Source organism: Xiphophorus hellerii, chromosome 9 (assembly GCF_003331165.1).
Source record: "Xiphophorus hellerii strain 12219 chromosome 9, Xiphophorus_hellerii-4.1, whole genome shotgun sequence".
In the NCBI taxonomy this organism is placed as follows: Eukaryota; Metazoa; Chordata; class Actinopteri; order Cyprinodontiformes; family Poeciliidae; genus Xiphophorus; species Xiphophorus hellerii.
The window spans coordinates 21,143,606-21,161,041 of NC_045680.1; the positions used below are offsets into that span (position 1 = coordinate 21,143,606).

A 17,436-nucleotide genomic window follows, 5' to 3' on the forward strand; every position below is an offset into this window, starting at 1 on the left:
AATGCTATCAGATATGACCCATAACTCTTATCCTATGTAACTGACCTTAAATAACTTTATTATTCATATTCACTGACCTACAATGGATCTCTGCATGGTTGGCATGTTTCTGTTTCAGATGGGAGATGCTAATGTTGCCAGAGAAGCTGATCCCTCTGTACCCAGCAAAGACGACATCCCCACCTTTGATGAGTGGAAGAAACAAGTTATGGAGGTGGAAAAGGAAAAAAGTAAGTGCATACAAGCCTGAAAGTTTGGAGCTACTGTGAAATGCAGGTTAACATGATCACATAGACTTAAATTTATTCACAGAAAACCAAAATAAACACACTAAATGTTTAAGCTGAGAAGAAAGAGAAATAATTTTGAATTTGCTGGAAGCTGCACAAGTGAATCAAAATTTAGGGACAAAGTCATGTTTACCACTTTCCAATACTCAAATGACTCAAATGTTGGAACCAAGAAGACAAGAGACTGAAAAATGTGGAGGGGAATATTTGATTCTTGTAGGATGTGGGATTCTAGCTGTTCTCCAGTTCTGGATTTTTCTGATTTTTGTTTCCTGATGAGCCAAATGTTTTCAATTGGTTCACTTCAGGTGATTGTTTTCTTTTATTTTTTAAATGGCATGGTCGTCTCAAGACACTTTACAAAAGAAAAAGTCAATAAAATCCAATTCTACAAATTGTTTCCAAGTCAGTTACATGTGTTCCTACTTATGAAAACATGCAGTCAAGTTAATATTATTCAAATTAGTTAAAACATTTTCTGTCCAGGATTCCATTGAGTCTGAGAGGTTTCATCTGAGTTTTATATTATGAATCCATCCAGTCAGAAATGCTGAAATAACCAAAGCTTGGTCAGAAAAGATTTTACACTTCTGGCTGCACAAATGTTTGTATTCCAAAGTTGCTGTGAAACATTATTCAGGAAATGTTTGACTATTTTTATCCACTGTTTTGCTCTGATTGACATCTTATCTGCACATATGAGACTTTCATATCTAAGACTCACATTTTAAACAACATCCCAGCTTTTTTTGGATTTTGAGTTGCAGATTATTATACTCCAGCAGTATTGTTGTTCATTTCAGTTCTGAATAGGTTTGTGAAAATGTTTTTTTTTTTATTACATAAGGACTAAATTGAAAGAATAAAGATCATGAGCCTTTTGGTGCAGTTTACTACTGCATACCTTTTACCTCACTCTTTTCTGTGAGCTTCAGTGCAGCATTCTCTTGAGTATTTCCTAACTTTTCTCCTTTCCAGAATTTTTTTTCCACCACGTCCTGTAATCAACGTAATCTAAATCCTTTTTCTTTCCAGGTCAGACTCTCCATACCTCAACCAGTGGCAGCCCACATTCAGCGAAAAAGGTCCAGAAAAACTTTAAGAATAACTACGCCTCTGTAGAGTGTGGTGCCAAGATCCTCTCTGCCAACAATGAGGCCAAGGTGAAACGCATTTCTTTTATGCTACCAACAAACACATATGCTCTCACATGTCATGTCATGCTGTATAAGCAGAGAAATTAACATGATTTCAGATGTTGTGAATGTTGTTTGTGCATTTGATGTATGAATGTAATGCTAGTAATGGCAGGGAATGCTTAATTATGTCATTTGCAATCTTTTAGAGTACGTCAGCTATCCTTATGGAAAATATGGACCTCTATATGCTAAATCCATGCAGCACCAAAATCTGGTAGGGGCTCTGTTGCACACTTTTCACTGACTTTTTCTGCTTTCACAAAGCTTCCTCTTCACAAGCATTTCGCTCTCTGTAGGTTCGTAATAGAGCTCTGTGAGCCGATACAAGTCAAACAGCTGGATATAGCCAACTTTGAGCTTTTCTCTTCAACACCTAAAGACTTTCTAGTTTCCATCAGTGACAGGTAAGCTCTCGTTATTTCCTGCATGTCAGCACAGTGTCGTGTAAGCCCATAAACCAGGTACTTATTTTCACCCTGCTCTGTAATGTTAGGCAGAAGTCAATTCCTCCATTTCTGAGTGTGAGTTATAGCTGCATAGCTGTCATTTCGACTAAACCTTACCTCATGCAGCAAAAATATCCATACCCATCCAAACCTTTTATTGGAATTTTATGTGATAAACAAACACTCAATGCATACCTGAAGTAAAAGACAAGTGCCATTCTTCACAGAACAGTTTTATTTATCCTGAGATGAAATTGCACACCATGCCACGCTTTTTAGATTTTTATTTCTAAAAATGTTACAGTATTTTGAGTATCCACAAAACACAAGTATGTCATCATCTCTGCAGTCTTACCTCCATGTCTGGCTACGTTAGAGACGCTGTTGTGTTTGTCCAAGATATTATCCCTCAGGATTTATTTCCAGCTAAATCTCTTTCCATCAACCTTAAATAAATTCCTCCCTTTGGCATGGAACAGTAGATCCTCAGACATGATAAATGCAGTGTCTTTCACATCGGCCCTGTGAGAACATGCTGGTTGATTTCACATTTCTCGTTCTTTTTGCAGATATCCCACCAACAAGTGGGTGAAGCTGGGTACTTTCCATGCACGTGATGAGCGGATAGTACAGAGTTTTCCACTGGATGAACAACTTTATGCTAAATATGTGAAGGTACTTTTTTATTTTATTTTATTTTTTATCTGTAGTAAAGCACTTTGGAGTGTTGAATGAACACTGGATTTATCCTGCCGCCATCTCATCAGTGTAAAATCAACAGCTAAATAAAGAAGGGTGATGTGTTTCTCCTGTAGGAACCCGAGTTCTTAAAATCTTATAGAGGTGATAACCAAGAGATCAAAATCATGCAGTGTGCAAATTTAGAGAACTTCAGCCATTTTTCTTTCGTCTATATTTTTCTTTTCCTTTAGTTTAAAATTGGTAAAGATGGGATTTAATGCGTTTATAATAACTGAAAGGGATTTGTGGCTACACAGGTAGAGCATCAGGAAAAGCAGCAGGAAAAAGATTCTCATAAATTGAGAACTTAAACACAGACTTTCTATTTGCTGTGTGTTTTCAGTTTAGTCAAATCAAGGTTTCTATGCAGTCCCGTTCAGTAACTTTAAGATTAAACTTTCTTAAACTAGTTATCATAGTTATTGTTTAACACATGGAAAATGTTACTTTTAAAACAATGCTAATAATGACATTAGTGACACTAACAATACAAATGTTTGTTTTTTAAAATCTTTAATATCATGAAGTCATCACTGTTTTTTCCTTTTTTGTTTTTATTGTCAAATAAGCTGTGTTTTTTGTTTGTGCCTTTAATTAAATGGTCTCATGACAACAATAGAGTTTTAATAAATGTTCACTTTTTTATTGATTATGTAATTGACTTTTAGATATCTAGTGTTTTTAGCTTGACTTTATAATGCATTCACTAAACATGAATGTTGAAATGCAAACATTCAACATCTCTGTGTTCATCTGAATGTGTGTGGATGTACTGAATGTGTTTCTCTCTCATCTCACTGCCCTAAGCTCAGTATTTGCAGTTCTGGCATGTTAATTTATTCCGTTTACTAGTATATTTTACTAGTAGATTTTCTCTGTGTGAGCCTTCATTTCTCTTTCCTTTTAGCTTGATAGTCACTTTTATGACACAAACAGATTTTATTTTTGTATGTAGGGCTTGTCTGTGCATCTTTTCCATCATTTGTTCACAATTTCTCACTTCCCCTGAAGTATCTTTCTGCCGTGCCTTGCCTGTGAAGTGTAACTGTACATATCAGCCGTACATTTGTTTTATCAGAAAGCTGAAATGTTTGCAGATTCTTGACTTGCTTGTAGCTCGATACGATCTTTACTGATTGCTTTTTCTTGTTTTATTTCTCTCTTACTCTGTCCCTCTCCTGCTCTTCCGCTCACATCAGATGTTCATCAAATACATAAAGGTTAGCACTCTTCTCCTGCTGTCAGAGCCTCACATGTGCTAAAAACATGCTCTCTTAAAGGGTGACTTATCTTAATGGATGGCCTTTAACTAGAATCCTTCCTTTTTTGCATGTGGAATATGCTAAAGGGTTAAAACATGTACACAGTTTGTATTATCACAACCTTATGCTTCTCATCTGGTGGATATTGGTGTATGAAGTGGGCATATAAAGGCTTTTTTAATGTCTTTTTTTAAATTAAAATGTCATGTTATTTTTAACAGTTTGCTTGTTTTCCCTGCAGGTCGAGCTCCTCTCTCACTTTGGAGCTGAACACTTCTGTCCCCTCAGTCTCATCAGGTAGAATCTTAAATTGCTGAATTTAAAGTCTTAAACAATCCTAAACATGAATGTTATTTATTTATTCCTGAATCATATTTGAAGAAGGATTCACAATTCTCTGACTGAACATTTATTTTCACTTCTGTTTTTCTTCTGAGGGATGCATGTTTAAGATGTGGATTTACAGCTTACAGCAGGTTATCCAGAGATATTTCAAGTTCACTGCTGTGTTTATCCCTCAGGCTATTGTACTTCAAACCGCAGCTTTTTAAACGGCAATATTTGCCGTATTAAAAAAATGTTTCCTGTAATACATGGGTGGGGAAGATGCTTAGGAACCAGTTTAACAACCTAAATCTGTCCCTGTGCTCGTCAGTTCTTCATCTGTCTCATTGTAGTTTTAAGAAGTTTTCTTTTTACGTTCTTCTCTTGTACAATAGTTCAAACGTATGCAAAGTATAGCCATCTAGTGAAATTCACTTCCTGTATTTATGTTGCACAGTACAATTATGCTCTATTTTATGCTTTAGCTTTTCAGAAACGCATGTTGGTGCCTGTAAGGCACCTTTTACCCGTTACAGGTTAAAATGGCCATAAAACCCACATCTTTATGCAAGCATGCGGTGTTTAGTAGGGAAAGTAATATTTTTATGCATGTTATTAAATCCTGATCTCAGAAGTGAGTTTTTGCATTTGCTTTTACCCTCCAAAATGAAACATTAACCTTTTCCGTGCACAAAGCACACACTTCACAGTCACAAAATATATTGTATTTCAGTTAAAGTCTGAAAGGTGTGCCATGCATGAAGCTCGTTCAGCTGTTTTTACTGATAATCCTAAATAAAACCCAGTGGAACCAGTACTGGGTGCAATTTAATCTGGTTTATAAGTCCAGGTGTTCACGAAGGCCTCAGGATTGGGAGAACATCTGTGATTAGACTTGAAAACAATTCACGGGCCCTGATCTGATCTGACTGAGCTTGAGCTGTTTAGCAGAGGAAAATGAGTAATAATCTTTGGCTCCAGATGTTTAAAGCTGGTAGACTTATCTAACTCTTCAGATATGTATTGGCAAAAAAGATTTGAAAAGTGGATTTCTTCTACTTTGCAATTGTGAATGAATTTCTAATCATCTGGAACATAAAATGCGAGTAAAATTCAATGAATTCTGATATGTTGAATGCTGTGAAAAGACAACTGTGTTGAATATGTTTGGAAAGACTGTAGGCTGTTTTTTGTAACACATTACTCTTGTTGTGTAGGGTGTTCGGCACCAGCATGGTGGAGGAATATGAGGAGATAGCAGATTCCCAGTATCCCTCAGAGAGGCTGGAGTATCTGGACGAAGACTACGGTGAGATGCTAAAGTGCAGTCAAAGGAGATATAATCAGCTAGACACATCTGATTATCCATCGCTTGCAGCTGCAAGCTTTAAATAATTCAACTCCAAAGGAAAAAGTCTAAAAAAAATTTACTTTTTAATTTAGTTGTCCAGTACCTGCTGCTTATAGAACCACATCACATTTAGACCACATGTTCTCTACATCTGTTTGTTCCTTTCATTTTCAAATCCTGTTATTCAGCCTTGATGTAAGATGTTTTTGCCCACTTTGTTGACTTATCTTGTAATTGTGTGCAGACTATCCTCCTGGTTATCAACCGTCGGAAGAAAAGGTCTCCAAAAACCTGCTTGGTTCAGCAACCAGTATGTAAACACACACGCAACACACACACACGCAGCACACACAGACATGCAAACCCTTTTGCTCATACTTGCAGTCACTTTACTGTCTAAAGACCAAATGTCTACAGATGTATTGCAACAGTGCAGAAAATATCTGACACCCACTATAAGATTGTTGAAAGATTGTGGAAAAACTATTGCGCAATGTTGTAAGATGGTTATGACTTTTAAAAAAAATCAAAAGTAAAAAAAAATAAAAGAAAAAATTGAAGTGTACAAAAACTCAGTACATCCAAAGGCCAGGCTCTATCCAAATATGTAAAATTATAGATTTTTAAAAGGTTGTATGTTTTCTTTTTATATAGTTGTATTGTAATGTTTATGTTGCCTCATCATAAATGTTGCAGTTCATTAACACTTTAAACTCCAGAAATCTGAACTTTTTGCTGCAATATAAAAGGCATAATTACTCTCTGTTTTGTATGAATATTTGTTTTTGCTGTTATTTTTTATTGTCTCTAAATGAAAAGCTAAAACTTTTACGAGCAGCTGTGGTTTCATATAGTGGGCAAACTGCCCTAACTTTATGAGCTCAGTCAGGTAATTATTTAAATTATCAATGTATTCCTCTGGTAGCAGAGGTGAATGCTTTATTAATATTTTAGCCAGCTTGCTATCATAAATCCATATGCTGGGTTTCTTTGGATGCATAAACCTTTGCTGTTTGCTTTTTATCTCTTCATTTAAACACAACATGCCACTCCAAAAATACACTTATGTTTTTCTGCATCCTGAATTAGTCAATGTAGGACTGGAGGATCCCTCCCAAACACTCTGACCATAAACCAGTAAACACATCAGCAGGGCGTTTTGTGTTCTCTTGCCTTATTGGAACGCTTTGGAAAAGATGTGGGGAGGGAAAATCAAAGAACAAAAGTGGTAGAGAAGTTGGAAAAACGGAAATAAACAGGAAAAACTTTCAGCATCAGATTGGATTGTGTGTGGGGGGGAAAAAAATAAAATAAAAATAAACGGTGGTTGATGCCATGGTGTTTTCAACCTCAGGCTGCTGCATGTTAGGAGTCACACATTCACAGATGAAGTGAAGCGTGTTTCTGTTTCTGTTCTCCAGATGCGATCCTCAACATGGTGAACAACATTGCTGCTAACGTCCTTGGTGGCAAGCCGGAAATAGAGGGTGGAGCAGAAATAGGAGGTACTCGCTGTTCACTCTCTGAAATATTGATGTCCGTCTGGTTTCTTCACATTTTATTCGTTAAAGTCCTCAACAAAAAGCCAACCCCAATCTATGTAACCTAACAGACATTTCACCTTCTCTGCATTTGAGGCTGTTTCAATTTTCTAACATTAAAACATCCAAGGTTTTTCTTTTTTTGTTTGCACACCAAAGTACTAATGTTGAGACTTTTTTAATATAACAAAACACAACAAAATAAAATTGAGACAAAGACACTAATGCTACTACTACTCATAAATAATAGTAGCATTTTTAAGCAACTATTAAAAAAATTTGCTATCAGTATTGGATATTTGTTCTAGGTAAGGTTACACTAAACAGTTAATGCTTCAGAAGCTACAGTCGAGTTCTGCCCTTAATTTTGGGAATCATACAAGTAAAACTACTTAAGAATTTTATTTCTATACATCAATGGGCCATGTTATCTCTGTTTGCATTCTTAAATATAAGTTTTTTCACCAAATGCATCAACAAAAAAGTTGTACTTTTATTTTGAGTTGTCTGTCCATGCAAGTACAAATGTTTTTACGTATCAAAGGGAATTATTTAACAACTCCTTGACATTCTGTTGGGCTTAAATTAATGATTTTATTTTTCTTTTATTTTCATAAATGGGTTAGTGTGTCATAATCTTTACACAAAAAGCCACATGGAGCAAACAACTGAGATGTCATATTCAAAATAAAGAAGGAAACTGAAAATGTATGCCTGTCAGTAATCTGTGTTTATGCACTCTTACATTGCCTCATCTAAATGAAATGTACTTGTTGAAGCATTTTAGTGAGCGTCAAGTACTTACTTTCGTCTTGCCATACAATGAAAGGATTAGGCTTTGTCTGAAGCTGTCATCTGTACTGAGTCAGCCTCTTTTCTATTTGAAAAGCAGGCCTCTGACATTGATCCTTTTATTGAGCAGCCACTCCTCCGCTACAGAACAGTATGAAGTAAAACAGGTTTGTCCATATGAGTTAGACTGTCTTTTCTAGGTTGGTGACTTTGTACCTCATCGTTTAGGAAGAGTCATCCATAGAGATTTAACTGTCATGAAGTATTTGTTGTTTAGAGCAGCAAATTATTCAGTTATTGCATGTCCATACATGCCTCTGCAGAGGAAAGTTGGGAGACGATTTGAGTGATTTCCCTGAATCGACTGCATCATTGGTTCAAAGTGTGTCATACTGACACATTTAGTTCATTCTTTGTATGAAAGTATGTACATTAATTGCAGATGACACTGAAGGAGATAACAAGCTGATATTACAAATGGGTGGACTCTCACCATTACTACCTTTTTAGTAACTTTAGATTTGTGCTTTTGATCTCTGATCTCTGATTTCTTGTTTCAGAAAAGTACAGAAAAGTGAGTCATGTGGACATCCTATGAAAGTGTTTTGTTTTTTTTCTAACAAATTCAGACATGGGTACTTTTATATCAATATTAATACTGAGAAACTCCAGTAATACAAAATTATAATAAATAATAAACAATACATTTAAAATTGTACACGGTAAGAGTGAACACAATGATGAGATCAAACAAGCTGCCGGAGGAAAATGTAGCAGCTTCACATCACAGAGGTGATGTGAAACAACCTGTAAGGGAAAAAAAAGTTAAGGCGACTCGGGACCCTGCAACATGTCAATTACTCATTACCATACCAGTAAATCAACAGAACACTGTGTGAGAGTTGAGGAATTTGTCCTGGACCGAGTCAAAGTCCAGATCTTTTTCCTCAGCTGAAAAAACACATTTTTATTATTGATTTATAACTTAGTAAAACCGGGTTATTTGGTTTTTTTTGTCGGAGTGCAGATAAGTCATATTTTTCCAGTGATCCAAAAAATTAAGTTGGACAACAGCATACGAAATTTAGTAAAGCCGTGATAATTTTTTCACGAGGCTGAATGTGGCAAAATCAGCCAAACCTCAAAGATGCTTCAGCAGTCAGACAGACCAGCACAGTTCCTCTTTTTATCCACTCTGCTTGTCTTGTTTTTTTGTGTGAGTGTGTCATTTCCTGCCTTTCCTCCACTCTCTGTAACCACTAGCTGCTCCGTCTTTCCACATATTGTTTATATTACCTCCTTTTAAAACTGGGTCACTTTATTTCCCCCCTCCCGGCGTGAGTGTACGTGAAGCCAGAGTGTGTGCTGAAGGACCAAGATGTTTACTCTGCCTCTGACTGGAGGTCTTCAGCAGCATTTCAGCGGGACTTTGGCTGTCTGTTTCCAGCTTCTTGGCAGAATCCTCAGCTATGCTGGAACCACGGGGGGCGGCGGGGGGGCTGACGCCAAAACCTCTAGTAGCTCTGTTTACCACACGGAGAGCTTTCTGAGAAAAACTCTAGCTTTATTTTCTCCACTGCGATCATGTTCAAGTGGAGAGTAAAAAATAACACTTTTCCATTTGATACGAAAATAGTTAGAAAAACAGTTTGCAAAAGCAACAGAAGTGGAGCAGATTTCTCTTTGCCTTTCTTTAAAAAGTGCATATGTTACTCCTGGCCCGTCACAGCTAAAGAGCCTGATTCCAATTTACACCCACAAAGTTGGAGGCAGGCTGCAGGAGAGCTCAGTTCAAACTGGCCTGAACTGGTTCTCTTTTACAAGGAACAGGGGCTCTTGGCATACTTACAATACGTCTACCTCCAATGGCTGCCAAAGGAGGTGGGGCTATTATTCAACTGCTGAATTATGTTTTTTACTCACTGATTGTTCTGATGCATATGTCTTTTTATTAGTTTGTTTATTGATGTCTTCTTGTGAAAATTACAGGGAATACAACAGAGGAGATGAGTGAGAAGAAGGCGAGCACAGACGGAAAAGTTGTCTCGCCTGAAGCCTCTCGCGGCTCTGCAGGGTAAGAGCAGCAAAAGATTTTAGCGTTTTGCGCAGTTGTATTCTCTATTCTTCAATCTGACACCCCTAAGCAAAATCCAGTGCATATTAAAATAGCCTAATCTAAGTCAAGACCGTGAAGAAATTTAGCATCACAGAGCATACTAATCTAATCTTACTTAAGAGTCAGGCAGGCTGAGTACAAATGGATGCCTCACTTCAGATTTCTTAATTGTGAAACATTTTGAAAGCCTTGTATTCATTTCTGTTTCTCTTTATGCTAACTTTGTGTTGACCTCATGTAAAATTATATAAAATATCCCCAAAGTTTAAATAGGGGTGTCCCGTTAAAACTTTTTCCACTTCAGATGTGATGCCAATATTGCAGCCAATACAGCTATTGACCTGATATTATATCAGTGCCAAACGTACATACTTTTATTACTTATTTTGTAGTGTTGAATGTTAGAAAAGGCTTGACTAAGTGATATTATTCAGAGAACAATAGCCAACAATATTCATGAGAACAATGGACACATTTATTATTAATCAATGGGTTTATATGAGGATCACAAGCTCTGCTGGATAGAAATGCTGGGACAGAGTACTTCTATTGGAGATTCTAGATGCAATATCAAAAATCCAATTTTGGTTTCCGATATCAATGTCAGATCGGGGTAGCTTTAAAATTGTAACGTAATAAAATCTAAAAAGTTAAGAGTGTGAATACTTCTGCAAGACTCTGTGTAAGCCAGTAAAATACTTCCTGTTTTTGGTTTTTCCTCAGTCTGGACCCTGAAAAGTCTGAACAGCCTACATCGGAGGAGGGTTCCAATGCCTCTAGTGACTCCAGTTCTTCTTCCTCGTTACCTGAATCCAGTGAAGACAGACAGATTGTCACACTTGTGGAGGAGGACGATGATGAGGAGCCAAAACAGTCGACTGTGACGCTGCTGGAGGAGGTGGAGGAAGAGGAGGAGAAGAGTGAGGAGAAAGCAAGGAGGGATGCTGACAGGAACCAGTGGGAGAGTCAGGCATACTGTCCTTTCTCGTCCCTGTCCTCCCTGTCTTTGTCCTGCATGGCCACGCTGCCGGAGCTGCTTCACCGCTGGTGCTCCGCCAGGCTGGCAAAGGAGCGCCTGCGCAGCCTCAGGAGGCGGCAGCTTCACACTCACACTCAGACTGATGAGAGCATCCCCATCCTGACACACACACCCCCACCCATCCCTGTCCCGTCGCCTACCCAGGAAGTCCTCCTCCCTTTGACGGAGAAAGCTCCAGATCCAGAGGTGCTGCAGGATAAAGTAAATGAGGGGGAGTCCTCTGCTGAGGTACAGACAGATTTACAACTTAGAGTTCAACCATCTGATATTTATACTCCATATGCAGTAAACGACATGCTACTGGAGCCCAGCAGAACCGCCACCATTCCTCCCCATAGTTCATCAGCCCCTCACAGCACCTTAATGCGACCCACCCCCACACACGAGGAGAAACCGTTGCCTCCTGTAAAGGATGAATCCCTGGACCTTGTCCCCACTCCGCCCCTTCAAGCTGCCTCAATCCCAGAGACGCAGCAGGCCATCAGCGCCGCATCAACGCTTTCCGTCAGTCCTCCCCCACAGGCTCCATCTCCTGAGACGGCCTCTTCTGTTTTCTCGGTAACTCCCGTCAAAGAGCAGCCCGTGCTTTCTCTTCCTACCGCATCAAGACCAGAGAACTTTCTACCCCCTCCTACCGAGCTGCCAGCCGCAGTCCCAGCAGCCGACAGCCACACAGATTCGGTGAAATCGGCTACCGATGTAGGTGGGAGCAAACAAAAACAGAGCACAGATGCTCCTCAAATCCAGGCAGAGCAGGGGAGCAATCTCTCCCAGACAGGAGAGCCCCATCGGACAGACGACTCTGTGGAGGAGGAACTGTTAAACACTAACGTTCAGCGAACGGCAACTGATTTCTACGCAGAGCTGCAGAACGGAGGAGATTACACGGGGGGAACGCTGAACGGCAACGGCATGTTGTTGAACGGAGGCGGCGCCGTTCACGGCTCCAGTCAGAAGGAGAGCGTGTTCATGAGGCTGAACAACAGGATCAAAGCCTTGGAGATGAACATGAGTCTGTCCAGCAGATACCTGGAGGAGTTGAGTCAGAGGTAAAACTCTTCAGGAGTCCTTAATTTAATATTTATGAAAATCTTGGAGTATTTGTTTAGTTGTTAAATTTAGTGAACCATATGAAACATTGTCATTTGTTTGTCTCCTCCTCTCCAGGTATCGTAAACAGATGGAAGAGATGCAAAAAGCCTTTAACAAGACCATCATAAAGCTACAGAATACCTCCCGCATTGCTCAGGAGCAGGTGAAGCAAAATACCAAATACCATGAAACAACTTGACCAGTTAGCTAATGCTTGCTTTACAACTGAACCACACTTTTTGTTCTTTTCTGTAAATAAATACAGGACCAGAAGCAGACTGATTCCATCCAGCTTTTGCAAAGCCAGTTGGAGGATGTTACCAAACTGATGCTCAATCTTACAGCTACAGTGAGCCAGCTGCAACGAGAGGTAGCAGACACAGTATTGTTGACACACTATCTTCGTGCATTCATTTAAAAAAAAAAAAAAAAAAGAAGCTCAAATTAACACACTCTATGTACTGAAAGGACAACCAAATATGCACAAATACAAAGTTGTACTTCTGCAAAAAGTTACATATGAGCAAAAGGAAAGCTCTACTGCAGGGGTCGGGAACCTTTTTGACTCAGAGAGCCATGAAAGCAAAATATTTGGAAATTTATTTCAGTGAGAGCCATATAATATATTTTAAGACTGAATTCAACTAAATGTGAGTATAATAAGCCTCTGAATTTATTCTTTTAAATAATGTTGTTATAATACTCACCATTAATGCGACTTCTGGTGCTGCATGGATTTGCTGATGGCTTTGTAGTCTGGTTGGTACTTGGTAAGGTTAAGCTTCATGCAAGCGTTGAGGCTTTCATCCGTTAAACGTGATCGTAGGTTGGACTTGATGTTGTTAAGATGTGAGAATGACTGCTCACATGCATACGTAGATCCAAACATGGTGCTGCTCAGTAGCTCTTGGCACGCTTTCTTTCTGCTGTCTCCCGCCGGGTATTTTGACGCAAAGGTAGCATGGTGTCAAAGTGCCCCTTTACATTCGACCGTTTCATCGACGCAATTTTGTCATTGCAAATTAGACAAACCGCAGAACCTTTCTCTCTCCACAAAGGCAAATTCTTCGGTCCATTCGTCCTGAAATGTACGATACTCCTCGTCTTTTTTTCTTTTCGCCATCTTCTTCGTCAAAGGGTTAGCTTTGAGCTAATGCCCGAGCAGACTGATTCAAAAGGGGGCATTTACCTGTTTACCCAGCAACAGCCAATGTAGGCTATTATCATCCAATTAAAATAATGGACTGCTCCTGCAGCCAATAGCAAGCCTGAACAGGACATGAGTGGAAAACTGATGGATGGATAAAAACTTGTTTTAATCCATCCAAATTAAATATTTTATGTTTTATCTGCGAGCCAGATGCAATCATCAGAAGAGCCACACCTGGCTCGCGAGCCATACGTTCCGACCCCTGCTCTACTGCTAGCATGGGCATCCTGACTGTTGTGGGGCTCTGCAAATCCATATGCAGTAAACTAGGATCCACTGACACATTTCTCTTAAAACCAGCATTAACTTCTTCAGCAATTTTGTTGCTGCCTCAAAAATGTTAGTGCACCTTTAAACCATCCTTCATCTTATGATAAAAGTGAAGGATGGTTTGGAGGAAAATTAATTGTGAGAAACACTGTCTATGTGAGCTCAAAGGTCTTCAGATTCAAAGCTCTTAAGACCTATTGTAATACTTTTCTGGTCATCTAAGGTTGACATTTAAAAAAAGATAATGAATTGTTTCTTGGCTTTACTGCAGTTTACATTCAATTGTAGAGTAAGATTTATTGTCCAGATTTCTACTGGAAAATAAGTTGTTTGTCTCCACACGGTGCCCACATGGATTAAAATGCATGAAAAATGCCTCCATGTGAAATGATTTGAGAGCAGCTAATTGTTAGGCAGCTGGTATCTCCCAGAAAGGGTTTTCTATTAAATTTGTACACCACACCCAGAAAATTCCTCATCTTGCCTAAATCAAACGTTTGTGCAGTCCTTACCATAGAAATGCATAATTCTTTGTGTGTTTTGATCACTTTTATCTAATCTCCTCTTATTTTTTTGACCGATCATTTCCTCTACAGGTATCTGACCGCCAGAGCTACCTGGTGCTCTCTCTGGTTCTCTGCCTGTTGCTGGGCGTCCTGCTTTGTCTGCAGTGCTGCCGCAGTTCATCCCCCAAGCCTAAAGCCAACTTCACCCCCCTTCCCAAGAGCAACCACTACCCCAGCCCCAAGAGGTTTGCCTTGCCCTCTTTGTCTGAAGGTCTTCCAGTGAATGCAACACTTTGTCTCTGCATGCGTCTCATTTGAAGCTCCTCGAATTACTCAACTCCTGTCAGAGATATAGTTATGCAACATCTTTATGGGATTCCTGGAACATGTTGGACTTCTTTCACTCTATGATTTTGTTAAATACCACCGAATCCTGTCCTACCAACTGAGGTGAGCTTGACGGCAAGGTTAATAACTCGTTATTAATGTCATTCATGTTTTCCCTCATCAGATGTTTCTCTTCTTATGACGATATGAGCCTAAGACGTAGGGTCACCTCCCCGCTTGTCCGCTCCAAGTCGTTTCAGCTTTCATCAACAGAAGGTGAGATCCCTCGCCACTCTCGACACGTCTCTCCTTCAACTTACCTTATTTTAAGTCCGTCCACTGTTACTCTTTTAGTCTCTGTCACTGAAACCTAAGCAGCGATTATACTTGACACCACAGTCACTGCATTGCAAAGACTTGTCACGACTATTTCAGGCCAGCTGCTTTTAAACGCTGCGCTGCAGCGCCCAGGCATTTCCAAAACTCTGTTCATTTTCTCCATCTCTCGCTTGGAAAACCTTTCGCTGTTCGCTCATACCAGCCAGAGCCAAGAGGCAACGCACAACCACAGATGGAAAGCTTTAACCTGCAGCGCCTTGCAAAAACGTTCATTCCTCTTTGAAGATTTTCACATTACAACCACAAACAGATTTGTTGAATTGGTTTTGATTTTGTGTGACATACCTACAGGATGGAGTGACATAATAAAAAGTCGTATTGTCTGTGCTGCCTGTGTAGCTTGTAGCAAACATGGAGCAGAAGATGCTTTGGTTAGATGACAAAATTGCACTTTTTTACATAGAAAGTTCAGTGAGAGTCAGAAAACTAACATTCCACATTGCCCTTAAATTCAACATTTCCACCGCAAGCCATGGTGGTGCCAGCATAACTCTTAACTGAGCAGTAATAGGAAAACCTGGTCAGTTGATTGAAAAATTGAGAGTTAAACTAAATTTTGAATAAATAAAAAAGAAATGTTCAGTAGCTGCAAAAAAAACACACACAAAAAAAACAAACCCTGAGGCCTTGCTTGAGGTTCACCTTCTAGCAGGACAAGGACCCAAACATTACAGCCAAAGCTACAATTTCTATATTAGAAGAGTCTAGTCAAAGTACAGACATAACTCCAATTCACAGTCTCTGGAAAATACTTGAGAAATTCTTTACAGATGCAGTCCAGCTAATCGTACTGAGCTCGATTCATTTTGAGAAAAATAGTCAAAAATTTATATACAAATGCATGCCACATTTTTCAAATTATTTGTTTTTAAACTCTTGAAAAACAGTGTATCATTTTCCTTCCACTTCACATCGATGCACTGCTTTTTGCTGGTCTGTACATAAACTCTCAATAAAACACATTGAAGTTGGTTTCAAAGCGGAATGTGGAAAATTTCAGTGGTTATGAATAGTTTTACAAGGCGCCGTACACCGCCCCCTACTGGCCATTGCTGATCAGCTGTGTGTGCGTGTGTGAGAGCCTCTCGCCCTTGAGGCGGCGCGGCCGTCATTGCCAACTTGTGTCCACATGCAGGCTTCGGGAGCATAATAATAGAGCACAATGCTTCACTGGCTCATGCTAGATGTTTGCAAGTAGTGACGCCTACTGAACCAGCAAAATCTGTATTTCCTACAATGTTAGTTTGATGTTAGAATATATATTTGTTTTCTAATTATTAGTTTTCCTTACTGCTTTCTCACATCTGTAATCTATAATCGGTAGGTAGTTGTTGTTTTTTTTCCCCCCACCTTTTTGTTACAAGTAAAAACTACTTGCAAGGTCATTTCATGCTTGTTACATGTATGTATTCCTGTTTGCCATTCCATCATTAACCTGGCCCCTCTCTCCCCTCCCCAGTAGGTCCAGATGACTTGTTCATTGTAGAACCTCTAAGGTTTTCTCCAGAGAAAAAGGTACAGTGTCTGCCGGCTGTGACGGCCGCCTTACATAAGTGCTGTGTGTTCTCTAGTGTCAGTCGGTGTGTACAGTGGGTGTGTTACGTAAAGCAGGGAATCACTTCCTGGTCAGATCTCTAATGTCCCTGCAGTTGCCAAGTCGAGGGATACGGTGATGTCTTGAGTTTCAGTCCATAAACACCTCCTCCTATACTGACACTGTTATTGCTGCTACACATCTTAGTCATCTCACACATTTCTGGAGGCAGAGATTTGACAGTACAGCATAAGTATTTTTATTAACATTACCTTTTTCCAGATCATATTCTCCCTTTATTCCCTAATAAACATTCCCCTCATGCTCTGACCAGTTTGTGTGCCATCAGTGTCTAGCTCTAAAAACTTTAATGTGGTCGTGTATTATTGTTATTATTACAGGTGCATCTCAGTAATTTAGAGCAATATCGAAATATTACTGTTTCAGTAATTAAGTTGTGAAAGTGAGATCCATATTGTTTAGATCTATGATATACAGAGTGAGATATTTCAAGCTTTTGTTTCTGTTCATTGCTTTATTGGCCAAGTTTGTTGGGTCAAACAAGCACCATGTTGCTTTTATAGCAGCCTTTAGCTCATCTGCATGGTTGGCTCTGGTGTGAGTAATCATCATTTTCTTAACAATTCTCCATAGATTCTTTGTTGGGTTCAGCTCAGGGCAGTTTGCTAGTCAATTTAGCACATTGATACCATGATCAACAGACCAGATATTGTTTCTTTTGGCTGTGTGGACGGGTTTGAAGTCTTGCTGGAAAATTGAATCAGAGTCTCCATAAAATTTGTCAACAGAGGGAAACATGATGTACTCTTAAAATCTCCTGATACTCGTCTACTTTGAGAAAACACAGATGACATGGCACCCCAAAACATTACTGACTGTGAAACTTCACTCTGAACCTCAAATAACTTTCTGTCCTTCCAGTCTCTGGGACCTTAGTTATTGAATGGTTCAGCAGTGACTCAACATAAGGAATGTG

At 39.3% G+C, this 17,436-nt stretch overlaps 1 protein-coding gene across 8 annotated transcripts in view; it reads left to right on the forward strand.

Moving 5' to 3' along the window:
- suco (SUN domain containing ossification factor) overlaps positions 1 to 17,436 on the forward strand; it is a 39,583-nt gene that overhangs the window by 18,900 nt on the left and 3,247 nt on the right. For 3 of the 8 annotated variants that reach the window (XM_032571379.1, XM_032571382.1, XM_032571383.1), the window contains 17 exons: positions 119 to 230; positions 1,326 to 1,453; positions 1,636 to 1,703; positions 1,786 to 1,893; positions 2,505 to 2,610; positions 3,876 to 3,896; positions 4,180 to 4,235; positions 5,480 to 5,571; positions 5,858 to 5,923; positions 7,035 to 7,118; positions 9,936 to 10,020; positions 10,786 to 12,150; positions 12,269 to 12,356; positions 12,459 to 12,563; positions 14,270 to 14,424; positions 14,691 to 14,782; positions 16,365 to 16,420. In XM_032571379.1, the coding sequence (XP_032427270.1) occupies positions 119 to 230; positions 1,326 to 1,453; positions 1,636 to 1,703; positions 1,786 to 1,893; positions 2,505 to 2,610; positions 3,876 to 3,896; positions 4,180 to 4,235; positions 5,480 to 5,571; positions 5,858 to 5,923; positions 7,035 to 7,118; positions 9,936 to 10,020; positions 10,786 to 12,150; positions 12,269 to 12,356; positions 12,459 to 12,563; positions 14,270 to 14,424; positions 14,691 to 14,782; positions 16,365 to 16,420 (2,787 nt within the window). Of the gene's footprint in view, positions 1 to 118; positions 231 to 1,325; positions 1,454 to 1,635; positions 1,704 to 1,785; positions 1,894 to 2,504; positions 2,611 to 3,875; positions 3,897 to 4,179; positions 4,236 to 5,479; positions 5,572 to 5,857; positions 5,924 to 7,034; positions 7,119 to 9,935; positions 10,021 to 10,785; positions 12,151 to 12,268; positions 12,357 to 12,458; positions 12,564 to 14,269; positions 14,425 to 14,690; positions 14,783 to 16,364; positions 16,426 to 17,436 lie in introns of all 8 variants that reach the window. The other 5 variants (XM_032571380.1, XM_032571384.1, XM_032571385.1 and 2 more) reach the window with 5 other exon arrangements.